Raw genomic sequence first — 15,204 nt, 5'->3', positions numbered from 1 at the left:
CCCCCCTACTCCCCCCCCCCCCCCCCCTCCCCCCCCTCTTCCCCCCCTCCCCTACCCCTCTCCCCCCCCCCCCTCCCCTACCCCCCTCCCCCCCCCCTTTCCCCCCCCTCCTTACCCCCCTCCCCTACCCCCCCCCTACCCCCTTCCCCCCTACCCCCTCCCCCCCCTCCCCTACCCCCTCCCCCCCCTTCCCCCCCCACCCCCTCCCCCCCCCCCCCCACCCCCTCCCCCCCCCTCCCCCCCCCCTTTCCCCCCCCCCTCCCCTACCCCCTCCCCCCCCTACTCCCCCCCCCCCTACTCCCCCCCTCCCCCCCCCCTCCCGTCTCTCTCAGTCCCGGACCCACCCCTCCCTGACCCTCTCCCTCTCCCTCCCCCTCCCCAATCCACCCCTCCCCCTGCCCGACCCACCCCTCCCTCTCTCCCGCTCCCTCCCTCTTCTAGAACAGCCAGGAAGGAGTTCGATTTGAATCCAGAGTGTCTCCCCTCCCCCCTTTCCATTTCAGAACATTCCTGGGGGAGTTCCATTTGAATCCCTTCCTCTTCTAGAACATTTCCAGAGGAATTCAATTTGAATTCGGAGTCTCTCCTTTCTTCCGTCTTCTAGGACTTTCCCGAGGGAGTTTGATTTGAAGCAAGAGTCTTTCCTTCCGTCCCTCTTGTAGAACATTCTCGGAAGAATTTTGTTTTGAACCCCGAGTCTCTCCTAGAACATTCCTGAGGGAATTTGATTTGAATCCCGAGTCGCTCCTTCCCTTCCTCTTCTTGAACATTCCTGAGAGAATTTGATTTGAATCTTGAGTCGCTCCTTCCCTTCCTCTTTTAGAATATTCTCGAGGGAGTTTGATTTCAATCCCAACTCGCTCCTTCCCTTCCTCTTCTAGAACATTCCTGGGGGAGTTTGATTTGAATCCTGAGTCTCTCCTTTGCTCCCTCTTCTAGAACATTCCTGGGGGAGTTTGAGTTTGATTTAAATGCCTAGTCTCTCCTCCCTCTTCGTGGACATTCCTGGTGCAGTTTACTTTGAATCCCCGAGAGTCTCTTCTCCACACCCCTCCTCTGCCTTCACCTCTCCGTCTTAACTTTGTCAAGAGGGTCCGCATGATGCTGGTCGGACAATTAAGCAACAGCAACAACAAAAAAACCCCAAAAAACCTGTAGATGCTGAAAACAAAAACAACACAAAATGCTGGAAAGAAACAAAGAGGTACCAGCTGTGGAATGAAAGAAAAGGCACAGTTTAGCATTACTTCCAGAGCAACCTCAGGGATCAGCTTCCCATCCTCACCTCCCAGTTGCTCTGCTGGTGACACATAATCCTAACACTTCACAGTCAGGCCCATGCTCCAAGTTTCCCTCTCTCATTTATTTCCAAAGAGTAGTTACTATATCCTGCAAGGTATGGGGTTCGGGGTGATGGTGGTGGTTCAAGAACCATCAGTTCAAGAACTAAATAAAATGAGAGGTGCCTACGAGAAGAACACAGTCTGAACTGGACTGGCCACCTTCCCATGGAGCAGAGTGGTACAGGATTGTAGGTATGGCTGTTTGAAGGGAGATTCAAGTGAGTTGGCCACCCCTGGACCAACTTGGACACTAGACGTAGGAGCTGAATTAGGCCTTTCAGTCATCATGTCTGCTGTCTCATTTAATGAGATACCCATGGAACTTCACTGTCCTGGAGTGCAGTGGAGGACAGAATCAATCACTAGATACAAAAACGAAATAGATTTGTTTTTGATGAAAAGCAGAGTAAAGGGTTGTGTGGAGCAGGCAGGACGGTGGGTTTGAGACCAGGTTAAGAACAGCCATGATCATGTTAAATGGTGGAGCAGGCTCAAGAGGTTCATATGTTCCTGTCATGGATAGTCTGATAATCCTCAACTCCACTTTCCTGCTTTCCCCCTGTCATCCTTGCTCTGCCTCTCTCAGCCTCAACAACTCTCTGCATTAAAGAATTTGAAAGAAGAAATTCCTTCTCTGTCTCAACAGGGCAATCCCTTACTCTGAGATTATGTCCTCTGGTCTTCCATTCTCTCACAAGGGTGAAAGCAACTTTTCCACCTCGACCCAATCGAGTACTGCAGGGAGTTCAGGCCAACACCTAAGAATTTGGTACAAATCCTTGTGTCAGAGATGTTGCCCTGAGCCATTCAGACCTTTGCCGGCTCGCTTGTGGCAGCAAGTAGCCTCCCCCTCTCTACTCCTCCTCCCTGCCCCCCAACCTCCCCCTTCCCCTCCCCTCCCCTCCCTCCCCAGGCTCTGGATTCAAGTTCCACTTAATGTTGGTGGCAAAGGATGGTGAGCCTGTCAAATGGCCAACCATCCTCATCTTTCTAGCACATAAAACGTAGAACATAGAACATGCTGCCAGTGGTAGTTGTTGTGAGGTGTATGTTGTGGATTTCCTTTGAGGGTGTAATCTACCCTCAACACAAACCCTCGATTGACCTATCTCTTCCACTTCCAGTTGGCGTTAAGAGGACCATCAGGACCCATGGGGTTCACAGGGCGACCTGGACCCTTGGTAAGTTTTTTTTCTCTCCATTGGGTTCACCAGTCATCAAGCTGTTTGTGGCAAACTGCGTGGAAGTAGCAGTTAAATATTAAATTAGGGTGGGAAGTGTTTGGGATCAAAGATTACTTCAAATTTAAATCATTTTTGAAACAAGGCACTTCGAAATGGGGGAGGGGGGGATGTTCAATGAGCTAATTTGATCCAAGTGCCATTGAAAGAAAGGAGACATAGGAATATCAACTCACCAGGTTGATTAGGGAAAGATACTGATTTTAGAGTAGAATATGAGCAGCTAAGGGAGCAAGTCACAGTCCTACAGCACGCGCTACATGTAAGCACTGAGATAAACTGCAAACATTAAACATATACGGTGGAGGGAGTGTCTGAGTGTGAGGGGATGGCTCTTCTCTGCTCTGTAAGGTCAGTGCAACTGAGGCGGGTTAGAATTTGTGTCATGAACAGTCAATACAGAACCACTGAAGTACAGTGACAGACTCCCAGTGTCAAATCTGTTGTTCAGATGGAATATTTCCTAATGCCTTCTCCCACCTGCTGATTAAATACATTATTTTTGTTTTCCAGGGGAGTCCTGGAGAGCCAGGATTGAAGGGAGAGCGAGGAGATATTGGGCCTCAGGTAGGCATCCGATGTAGTTCAGAGCAAATGTGTGTGGGGCATTTCAGTGCATGAAACTGTGGGGGCATTCCCGTGTGCTATGGTGTGGAGATGGAGCACAGAATGTTACAGTGGGCCTGTGCAATGAGTAACCCATGTTCACAGAGTGACTAATATATCCTTGTGTTAAACAGGGTCCACGTGGTTCCCGAGGCGCGCCGGGTGCACCAGGCCGATCTGGACGGAGGGTGAGTGAACATTTCTCTGCATCTCACATCTTTTAAACAACCGATGATTTAGCATTGCAGCTTTGGAGTAACAAAGGTGGCTTGTGTTACAGGGTCGCTCGGGAGCTGATGGGGCACGAGGAATGCCAGGCGAGCCTGGAATTAAGGTACGGAAGGGACATTTGTGTGTGTTCTTTGTGTATGATTGTGTGCATGTGAAGCTGTGTAGCTTGTAAAACAGGCAGTCACAAGAGTGTGGCTCTGTTCAGGATCACAAGTTGACTTTTGATTGAAAGAGGAGCTAAGTGACCATGACAGATTAAAGGAGGTGGGCGGTGCACTCAAGGGGTTAAGAGAAGGGCACAGTGTTTCAACGTAGAAAGGATATAAGAGGCTGCCGAGGGAGTGTTGTTAAAGGGATTGGGTATGGTGGTAAATGTGTGTTGGGATGGTAAGAGGGAGTGAGGTTGGGGCAGTGTAAGTTTGTACGTGGGCAAGACTGGATATGGATGAGTAAAATAGAGTGCTCGAATTAAATTCATCAGGGAAGATTGTTACTGCGCAAGAAGGCTTCTGAGTTCAGCTATTTCTGTCCTTGGTATTAGAATGGAAATGAATGCTGTCTGAATATTGTCTTTCACATCTGTGGAACACAGAATTTAAATAAAAGATATCTGGGTATTAATGTGGTCTTAAACACCATCTACTGTTCATATATAGTGCTGCATGTCAAATAACCCATTCAATATGTGAAAATACAAGTTATATTTTTATTCGTCTTTTTAACAGTCAGCTCCTGTATGTCTGTATCTGTTGTCTTCTGTATTTGTGTATGTCTCTTTTTGTCTGTGTCCCAGTTTGTGTTTATGTCTATGGCCATGGGTATATGTGTCAGTCATTCTCAGATGATCAGTATGTATATATGTATCTGTGTGCGATTATTGTGTGCCAGTCCCTTAGTGCTCTTTGTGTGAGTCCCCATGGTGCTGCGTGTGTGAGAGAGCATCCGTGCGGTGATGTGTTTGAATGTATCTTAGTCCTTGAGGTGTTGTGTCTGCCTGTGAGAGACTTCTCATGGTGTAGTATTTGTGTATATCTCAGTCCCTGCGATGCTGTATCAGAACTATATGCTCAATGCTATTTTCTGTGAGTGTCCCTATGGTGTTGTATTTGTTTGTGTGTATGTCAGTCTCTTTGATAGTGTACAGGAATCCCTGTGATGTGACTGTGTAGTAAACCTTTGAGTTCTCCGATACATTTACATCCTTCCCTAAATTCAGGAGACTAAAACTGCATACCATTTCACAAAAGCATGCTGATTCGCCCCCGTTACCTCAAGTTTTCTAAGTATGCAGCTATAATCTCTTCATTGATTAATTCCAACACTTCCCTCACAATGGATATGAAGCTAACTAGCCTATCATTTCTTGTTTACTGTTCTCTCTCTGATCTTAAATAGAGGAGTTATATTTGCTATTTTCCAGGTTAATGCGACCTGAATCTGATGAAATTTGGAAAATTAACATCAATGCATCTACTACCTCATCAGCAACCTCTTTTGAGGCTTTAAGATTAAATCCATCTTGATGTAAAGACTCGTCAGCTCAAGGCCCCATCATTATGCTCAGTGCCACGTCACTTTTGATTGTAATTTCACTAAGTTCTTTTCTCCCTTTTAGACGGACATGCAAAATAGCCATTCATTTCCTTTGCCAATTCCTTATTATCAATTCTTAATTCCCCTTCACACACTTAGAAGACCAGCACTCACCTTACTTAGTCTTTTCCTATTTGTGTGTGTGTGTGTGTTTGTCTTGTATTACACTATGAACCGTTGTGTCCTGTGATGGAGTAGAGTGCTTCCACTTAAACAAAAATGTTCAACGAGGTTTCTAATTAGTGGTAGAGGGTAAACCATTATTGAGTTAACAAGAGGCATTTGTCTTACTCAACAATGTTTGGTTATTACATAATACCAATGGGTGCAATTGATAAAAGCAAAATACAGCAGATGCTGGAAATCCTTAACTCTGTTTCTCTCTCTGTAAGTACAAATTACATTTGACTGGTTGGGCATAGTTACTGAGATTACCAGGAGCCAGACGTGGCATGTCAGTTTCTATCAGAATCTCATGCTAGACTTATTTTTCACCCAAAGGCAACATCTGATTGGGCGGAACTGACTGCAACTTCAACATTAACTCTTTCAGAACCGTTAGCTAATTCAACATCTCCCACTGCATTTACTTTTGATAGTTAGCATTTACGTGTTCAAGTGTAACAACATTTACTTTTATCTCCTCTCCCCTCAAGTCTCTGACTTTACAACAGCAAGCAGTCCCGAGGTTTTACAATTATTCTGAAAAGCACTTTCTTCAGGATTCAAAAATTGGTAGTTGGCCTGAGAACTGCTGACTTTGATTTCAGTTGACTGTATGTTATTCCTCCGTTGGAGGATCTTTTATCTCTCAGGTATCCTTTACAAAGGACATTGTTCCTGTTAAACCCAGTCATTGGTCTATTAACTTAAGTGGGGGCCTATAATTTCCCGAAAACTCTATATCAGAAAACTTCCCTAATATCTCAGTAGTTTTCCCATAATATTACCTTGAGGATCTTTTAATCTCGTGAATGTCCATCATGGAGGCTGGCTGCTCTGTTGGAACAAATACTTTCTTCCTTGCAATAGTTAGATTTTTAAGGTTTCTGCAAAGATCTGTAGCTTAGGTTGTGGAAGAAGCAGTTGGTTAGCTTGCCGAGCTGTTGGGTTATTGTGCAAGACATTACCATAGTGGGTAACATCAGTGTCTCTTCCATGAAGTGCTGTTGTTCTGTCTGGCTTGGTTTTTATAAAAGGTATGATAATTCAACAGCTCGGTGAGCTAACCAACTATAATCAATAAATTAGGCTTTCAGATGAGGTAATTTCTTCTTTTTGGTTGGGTCCTTAATCGGTCTTGCGTGGAGTCACAAGGGACAAAAAGGATTTTAAGCCTATGTCAGCTCATCATCTGGCATTGAAATAAAATTTTCTGTATTAATTTGGTTATTGAGCTGCTTTGCAATCTTCAGAACTTTAGTTAAAGATTTGTCAATGAGTTCAAGTGGGTTGTACTCTAGCTTGTTCTTGTTTTCAGCCTCTGGCTGTCTTGCTTCTGGCAAACTTTGGTAATTTTTGTCTTCTTCAGTGGTGATAAGAATCAAAAACAGTCCCACAGGTCTTGTAAAGCCTGAGACTTCCTTCCAGATGACAGTAAGAAACAATTCCTCATTCCTGATGAGGAGCTCTTGCCCAAAACGTCGATTTTCCTGCTCTTTGGATAACCTGCTGTGCTTTTCCAGCACTACTCCATCTCGACTCTGATCTCCAGCATCTGCAGTCCTCACTTTCACCTAATATGAAACAATTGCCTTATGTCAACATAGATATTAGAAAGTGGATTCTGCTTGGGTTCTGCCATCATTTTGAGGAGCCCAATGTAATCTCCTTCCAATTGCCCCTTAACCAGATGGTTGACAATGCTTTGGTTCTGTTGTTTTTTCCTAACTGCATTCTCCTCCTGTAAGAATATTACAGTCAGGATGTGTGTAGACTCAAAGAAGTGTCGATTGTGTATAATGCATATAGTTTCAGCTCTGACTCTACCTGTGTTGGAATGTCACTTGTAGCATGCCTTTACTTTTGACAGTCATTCTACCTGGATTGTCAGTGTAGGCTCAAGCTGCTGCTTTCGCTTTGGTATTTGATCGTGAAAAGCAGCATTCCTGTATCAAGCTGAAAATTATTCAATATTCATTGACATAAACAAGTTCTTCCAAATTATGGTCATTTGGATGATCAGTGGCTCTGGTATCTCTCCCAGTGGAGGAGGTTCTATTTCTGCAATACTTTGAATGAGTAAGCATTTGTCGTCTTGCTACTCTGAAATGGAACCATTCTTCTGCACATCTCTGGGCGATGACCTATTGTTTTGTAAGTGTAGAATTCTTCTTTCATAGCTCGACCGTACCTATGTCTGTGAGGTTACTTTCCTCCACTGTGCTGAGATCGACTCGTAGTATCTGCTGTTTGGCCTACTGTTTGTGTTGGCCTTTCATGTGTCTGTACTTTCTAAAGTGGCCATATTCTACCTTTAAGGACTTGCCTGTGATTTTCCTCATTTTTGCTTCCATTACAATCTGAATAACTTTGTCCAAAGTTAAATCCTCCTTGGACTGTATTAAGCCAGATAAAGGGTCTCTAATAATTCAAATAGTATTTCTGGCTTTTCTGAATTCTGATTTCAAAGCTCCAGGGTCACAACTCTCCATTAATCTGTAGGGGATGCTGATAAAGTTGTCTGAGATTCTCTTGGATGCTGAACTGTTCTGTTGAATCTTACTTGTTTATGAATTTTATTTGTTTGCCAATTTGAAGTAGTTAGATTATCCTCAAAGGTATTTACATCTTGTATTTTGGTGACTCACAACATCAATAGGCATAGGTACTGTTGAATGTATTGGTGTAATTGCTAATTCAGCTTAGAATTTAGCTTTTAATTTTGAGATAATTCTACATCTCAAGAGCTGTTTTCTTGAAGATGTACAATATTATTTATTACTTGGCTCATCACTGACAATCAAATATTTATAGTGTCATTACTTCTGTTGGTTGTTACTTATTTTACCTACCTTAAAGCCGCAACATTTCAATGCTGTTTGTTTTACTTTCTCAAGATTAAGTGACTCTACAACAGACAAATATTGATGGCTTTAAAACTTGCATCCCTGTATTAAATTATTGCTGTTTTAATTCTCTTGTTTTAAAGACTCCTCAAACTTCTAATGTTAACTCATAGCAATATTGCTAATAGTTTATTTGTAAGTCTTTTGAACTCTATATTAGCAACACTGTATGATACACGTTCAAACAAAGTTTTGAGTCCTTTATTATGAGAATACTGTATCTCTGTACTGATTACTGGGGAATCTCCCACCTTTGTTCAAACAGTTTCCCATCTTCTGGATGTTTTCTTGACTTCTACAGTTTTGTGTGCAAGGCAGATATTTTTTCATGTTCATGGTCTAAGGAACAGTGCAAATGTATTTGCTTGATTTTTCAAATAAACAGCTGTGGTCCGCATATACATTTTTTACAACACCACGGTTCAAATTATGAATGTTCCAGTCTTCATACAAGCTTAAAATCTTCTGACTGCCTTCTTCCATGACACTTTACCTTCACAAGCTTCTTTTATTGCAATAAATATAATCTGAGAGTTTTCTGGTACTATGGCCTCCATAGAAGAAAATTCTGACCTGTTTTTATTAATGCCTCATGGACCCTGCTTGCAAAGCATGGGGATGTTTGTTTTGAAGGCTAAGTACTCTCTTTCACCTTCAATCCTTCCCAACATGGTCTTTCATACCGTACTTTCAGAACTTTTCCTCATTACTTAGAATAATTCTAAACTTTACTCAATAGCACTAAACTGCTCCTACTGGACATTCTTCTATAAGGTCTTTGTAACTTAACAAGTGTAACCAGGTTTTGCTCTCCTGTTTGCCCACACTGACTTCACTGCGCCTCTTACCAGCTCTCGGGTGAAGGTTTTCTTCTGCTATGAAGCTGCTTCCATGTGTACTGCTGACTGTCTCCTGCAGTTTTTGAATGTCTAAATATTCTTAAAGTGGGAAGGTAATTGTTTCCTCCTGAAATGTTTTTCTCTTGAGTCAAATGGATTCTTTTTCCATTACAGCTAACTTGGGATATTTAAGCAATGACCCCCATCATTGATAACCATGTTGTATGTTGCAGTTTTGAACACTTGTGGCATACGGGTGGAGTACAGTGCTGTCACTAATCCTCTATTCTACATATGTTCTTTAATCAACCTGTTCAGAAATGTTATTCCATTGGAGCAGGTGGGATTTGAAACCAAGCCCACAGGTAGGAACGCTACCACTACACCAAGAGGCCCCCTTAATTCTCTTGTCTGCTGGACATAAAGTCATAAAGATAAACAGCATGGAAACAGACCCTTTGGTCTGACTCATCCATGCCAACCAGATATTCTAAATAAATCTAGTCCTATTTGTTAGCATTTGGCCCATATCCCTGTAAACTCTTCCCATTCATTTACCCCATCAAGATACAACGGTTGTTTTTCAGAACTGGAAGATGGTGAAGTTTGGTCAGTGAAAAGACCACTGTTTTTATAGGATATAATAAGTAAAATTTCAAAAGTTTGCTCAAATTAGCAAATTTGCAGATGGAGAGGACAGTGGGGATGATACCAGTCAGTTGTAGTAGGACACTGACTAGCGGAATGAGCAGTCAAGTCACAGGTGGAGGTTTAATACAATGAAGTGTAAGATGATGCTTGCCAGAAGAAGTGGTGGAGGCTATCTGATGGCCTATTTGATTGGCAGTGGTAGTGTTGCGAATGGCGGTGAACCCTTCTGTTAATTAACGCAAACACCCAGGAAGGTTCACCTCGTCTCGTAATCTGTTAAATTATGAGTGTCAGAGCACTCCAAATTCCAATATTTAAAGAAAATAATATCAATTTATTCTTTAACTCTAACATTAAACAACAACTATCATAACTCTAAACTCCCCTTTTCTCTTAAATGTTTACAGAGGAACCTCAATTATCTGAACAAGATGGGCAGGTACTATTTCGTCGGATAATTGATTGTTCAGTTAATGATTTCCTCTGGGGCTTGGGGTTTTTTTGTGAAGTCTGCTCCCCGTTCAGGAGACTATGCAGCAGCCCACAAATCCCATCCACCCCAATCCCGTCTGACCCCTCATCCTCGCCCGTCTGCCTGCAGCCCTGTCCAAAACCACCCCCAACCCCGTCCAACCCCGCACCCTAGTCCACCTCCACCCATCGCCTGCCCAATTTCTTGGATCTGTGTTGATGGTAGTTGGTCTGTCTCCAATTTTCAAGATGCTGCATTTTTATACCCTACGCCCTCGGATCAGTCCTCAGCAGGGGCCTCACCTTCGTTTCCCTACGCCCTCGGATCAGTCCTCAGCAGGGGCCTCACCTTCGTTCCCCTACGCCCTCGGATCAGTCCTCAGCAGGGGCCTCACCTTCGTTCCCCTACGCCCTCGGATTAATGAGTTCAACACGCGGCGAGATATTGAACAATTCTTCCGCCGCCTTCGCCTCCGTGCCTACTTTCACAACCAAGACTCCCGCCCACCCTCTGACGACCCCTTCTCCCGCCTCCAACACACCCCATCCACCTGGACACCCCGTGCAGGCCTCCTACCCGCCCTCGACCTCTTTATAGCCAACTGCCGCCGTGACATCAACCGACTCAACCTGTCCACCCCTCTCACCCACTCCAACCTCCCACCCTCAGAACGTGCAGCCCTCCACTCCCTCCGCTCCAATCCCAACCTCACCATCAAACCCGCAGACAAGGGAGGCGCGGTGGTAGTTTGGCGCACTGACCTGTACACCGCTGAAGCCAAACGCCAGCTTGCGGACGCCTCCTCTTATCGCCCCCTTGACCACGACCCCACCTCCCACCACCAAACCATCATCTCCCAGACCATCCAGGACCTCATCACCTCAGGGGATCTCCCATCCACCGCCTCCAACCTCATAGTCCCACAACCCCGCACCGCCCGTTTCTACCTCCTGCCCAAAATCCACAAACCTGCCTGCCCCGGCCGACCCATTGTCTCAGCCTGCTCCTGCCCCACCGAACTCATCTCCCAATACCTCGACACCTTTAGTCCAAGAACTCCCCACCTACGTTCGGGACACCACCCACGCCCTCCACCTCCTCCAGGATTTTCGCTTCCCCGGTCCCCAACGCCTTATTTTCACTATGGACATCCAGTCCCTGTACACCTCCATCCCCCATCACGAAGGACTCAAAGCCCTCCGCTTCTTCCTTTCCCGCCGCACCAACCAGTACCCTTCCACTGACACCCTCCTTCAACTGACTGAACTGGTCCTCACCCTGAATAACTTCTCTTTTCAATCCTCCCACTTCCTCCAAACTAAAGGAGTTGCCATGGGCACCCGCATGGGCCCCAGCTATGCCTGCCTCTTCGTAGGATATGTGGAACAGTCCATCTTCCGCAACTACACTGGCACCACCCCCCACCTTTTCCTCCGCTACATCGATGACTGTATCGGCGCTGCCTCGTGCTCCCACGAGGAGGTTGAACAGTTCATCAACTTTACTAACACCTTCCATCCCGACCTGAAATTCACCTGGACTGTCTCAGACTCCTCCCTCCCCTTCCTAGACCTTTCCATTTCTATCTCGGGCGACCGACTCAACACAGACATCTATTATAAACCGACTGACTCCCACAGCTACCTGGACTACACCTCCTCCCACCCTGCCCCCTGTAAAAACGCCATCCCATATTCCCAATTCCTTCGTCTCCGCCGCATCTGCTCCCAGGAGGACCAATTCCAACACCGCACAGCCCAGATGGCCTCCTTCTTCAAGGACCGCAGATTCCCCCCAGACGTGATCGACGATGCCCTCCACCGCATCTCCTCCACTTCCCGCTCCTCCGCCCTTGAGCCCCGCTCCTCCAACCGCCACCAAGACAGAACCCCACTGGTTCTCACCTACCACCCCACCAACCTGCGCATACAACGTATTATCCGCCGCCATTTCCGCCACCTCCAAACGGACCCCACCACCAAGGATATATTTCCCTCCCCTCCCCTATCAGCGTTCCGCAAGGACCACTCCCTTCGTGACTCCCTTGTCAGATCCACACCCCCCACCAACCCAACCTCCACCCCCGGCACCTTCCCCTGCAACCGCAGGAAATGTAAAACTTGCGCCCACACCTCCACACTCGCTTCCCTCCAAGGCCCCAAGGGATCCTTCCATATCCGCCACAAGTTCACCTGTACCTCCACACACATCATCTATTGCATCCGCTGCACCCGATGTGGCCTCCTCTATATTGGTGAGACAGGCCGCTTACTTGCGGAACGCTTCAGAGAACACCTCTGGGCCGCCCGAACCAACCAACCCAATCACCCCGTGGCTCAACACTTTAACTCCCCCTCCCACTCCACCGAGGACATGCAGGTCCTTGGACTCCTCCACCGGCAGAACACAACTACACGACGGCTGGAGGAGGAGCGCCTCATCTTCCGCCTGGGAACCCTCCAACCACAAGGTATGAATTCAGATTTCTCCAGCTTCCTCATTTCCCCTCCCCCCACCTTGTCTCAGTCGGTTCCCTCAACTCAGCACCGCCCTCCTAACCTGCAATCCTCTTCCTGACCTCTCCGCCCCCACCCCACTCCGGCCTATCACCCTCACCTTGACCTCCTTCCACCTATCCCACCTCCATCGCCCCTCCCCCTAGTCCCTCCTCCCTACCTTTTATCTCAGCCTGCTTGGCTCTCTCTCTCTTATTCCTGATGAAGGGCTTATGCTCGAAACGTCGAATTCTCTATTCCTGAGATGCTGCCTAACCTGCTGTGCTTTGACCCGCAACACATTTGCAGCTGTGATCTCCAGCATCTGCAGACCTCATTTTTTACTCGCATTTTTATACCCCCAACATCAGATAGTTTCATTGGTTCAGTGTTGGCAAAACAATAAATTCAAACGCGATTTAGTTTTAGTATCCTGGGGCATAATTTAAATTGGTTAAATTTGAGTTGTTGTCAAAATAGCAACCAACTCAGGTATCCATTTCACAATCAAATGTTATATATTTTAAATTTTCCAGTACACTCTATGACTGCCACTTAGATGCTTGTAAACTCTCAGTTCCGAACAGCATTCACTCTCTCTTAAAGGTCCAGTCCACACCTTTAACTTTATAACAGTAGAGAGAGTAAACACAATTATTTATTAATGAGAAAGGAATTTATTCATGGAATATGGATGTTGCTGGCTGGCCAGGGTTTGTTGCCTGTTCCTAGTTGCCCTTGAAAAGTGGTGGTGAGATCCCTTCTTGTGCTGTGGGTTGACTCACACTTCTCTTAAGGAGGGAATTCCAGCACTTCGACCCAGTGATAGTCAAGAAACTGTCTAAGTCAGGATGGTGAGTGGCTTGGAGGGGAATCTATAGATGGTGATGCTCCAATGTATCTGCTGCCTTTGTACTTCTAGCTGGAAGTGGTTGTGGGTTCAGAAGGTGCTGTATCAGGATCTTCGTCGAATTTCTGCAGCGCTTCTTGTAGTTAGTACAAATTGCTGCTATGTTTCTTGCACAATCAAATATTGTTTAATTTGTGATAGCAATGTCTGCAACTTATGTTAACCACTTAGACCTAATTACAAAGACTGTCAGGAGCTAGTTAATGATGTTTATCAGTTTTTGAGCTAGACTATTTCTTCTTTCCCCAAAGGCTATGTGATGTCATCAGATTAGGTGGAGCTTAATGCAGCCTCTTATATTAACTCCTTCACTATCAGTAATACAGTACAGGATCTGTGTGTGTGTGTGTGTGTGTGTGTGTGTGTGTGTGTGTGTGTGTGTGTGTGTGTGTGTGTGTGTGTGTGTGCGCACATGTCCGAATCACTGTGTGTATGTGTGTCTATGTCTGTCGTATTTTCTCTGTGGGTGTCAGTCCTTGTTATGCATTCTATGTGTGTATGCGACAGACTCTGAGCTCCTGTTGAGCTGTAATGTCTACCTACCTGCTGATGTCATGCCTCTATTGCGCAGGGTGACCGAGGATTTGATGGACTGCCTGGCTTGCCTGGAGAGAAGGGGAACCGGGTGAGTACCAGTGGGGTTGAGTGCACTGATCCTCATGCTCCCGATGTGTCAGATTCTTTCGGCATACCAAGATGATTGCCCATGGTTGAGCACAGATCAGCAGATGGTAGGCACATGTTATGCTATGTCATGGGATTCGGTTTCCTTCAGTTCCTAGACATTTGAAAATCTGAAAGTTCTGTGATTTTTTTACTCCAAAGAGATAGTGGCAAAGTAGTAATGTCACTGAACAAGTATTCTCGAGTCCCAGGCTAATGTTCTGCAGTCATGGGGTTGAATTCCACCAGGACAGATGGTGTTGTGATCCTTCATACAACATGAATGGTGGAATGACATGGGTCAGCTTACATGTGGACAGAGGAGCTCAGATTCCAGCAAGCAAATCACCCATTCAATCATTTACTAGAGCCGGATTACACGATATGCTGAAGTAGAGTACAGAAAATGTCTGGGGACTAAGAAATACATTTCGCCCTTTTGTTCCTTCATGCGAAGGAAAGAGGTAAAACAGCCAATGTTAGGCATATGTATAGAGTGGAATTTTAACCCAACCTAACCCTGGAGGTTTTGTGTGCCACTCAGTTGTGCTCTCAATTCTCTCTAGAACAGTTACAGTGAGGCACGCGTTATTACAGAATGATGGCAGCACAGAAAGAGGCCATTCTGCCTATTGTCTCTGTGCCTGCTCTGTAAAGGAGCAGATTACCAAGTGTCATTCTGCCACTTTCTTCCTGTCGCCCGCACATTATTCATATTGGGATTATAATCCAACTCCCTCTTGGGTGGCTCGATTGAACCTGCCTCCACCACGCTCTCTGGCAGTGCATTCTCTGTGAAAATGTTTCTCCTCAAGTCTCCATTTCTTCCTTTGCCACTGAGCTTAAATCAGCACCCTTTCATTCTCGATCCTTTCACAAATAGGAACACTTTCTCCCTTTTGACTTTGTACAACTCTCTCGTGATTTTTGAATAACTGAATCAATTATCCTCTCCATGTCCTCTTCTCCAAGGAAGACAGTCCCATCTTCTCCATTCTGACAAAGATGATTTGAAGTCCCTCATTCCCAGAACCATTTTTCAGGACCTTACCTGTACTCTCTTCCAGTGCCTGTGAAGAAGGTGGGGAGGTG

The 15,204-nt window shown here is 45.7% G+C and overlaps 2 protein-coding genes across 2 annotated transcripts in view; both read left to right on the top strand.

Moving 5' to 3' along the window:
- The window catches only part of LOC132832614 (collagen alpha-1(V) chain-like), a 143,693-nt gene extending 142,733 nt beyond the window's left edge, over window positions 1–960 (top strand). The window contains exon 11 of the mRNA XM_060850696.1: window positions 940–960. Within this exon, the coding sequence (XP_060706679.1) occupies window positions 940–960 (21 nt within the window). The remainder of the gene's footprint in view (window positions 1–939) is intronic.
- A 1,512-nt stretch (window positions 961–2,472) lies between these two features.
- The window catches only part of LOC132832897 (collagen alpha-1(V) chain-like), a 109,619-nt gene continuing 96,887 nt past the window's right edge, over window positions 2,473–15,204 (top strand). Inside the window, exons 1-5 of the mRNA XM_060851109.1 lie at window positions 2,473–2,524; window positions 3,098–3,151; window positions 3,325–3,378; window positions 3,471–3,524; window positions 14,021–14,074. Of these exons, the coding sequence (XP_060707092.1) occupies window positions 2,495–2,524; window positions 3,098–3,151; window positions 3,325–3,378; window positions 3,471–3,524; window positions 14,021–14,074 (246 nt within the window). The 5' untranslated portion in view covers window positions 2,473–2,494. The remainder of the gene's footprint in view (window positions 2,525–3,097; window positions 3,152–3,324; window positions 3,379–3,470; window positions 3,525–14,020; window positions 14,075–15,204) is intronic.

The sequence above is a fragment of the Hemiscyllium ocellatum genome, chromosome 35, assembly GCF_020745735.1.
Source record: "Hemiscyllium ocellatum isolate sHemOce1 chromosome 35, sHemOce1.pat.X.cur, whole genome shotgun sequence".
In the NCBI taxonomy this organism is placed as follows: Eukaryota; Metazoa; Chordata; class Chondrichthyes; order Orectolobiformes; family Hemiscylliidae; genus Hemiscyllium; species Hemiscyllium ocellatum.
Note: the sequence above shows the minus strand (reverse complement) of the source record. Positions and strands in the feature narration are given on the sequence as shown.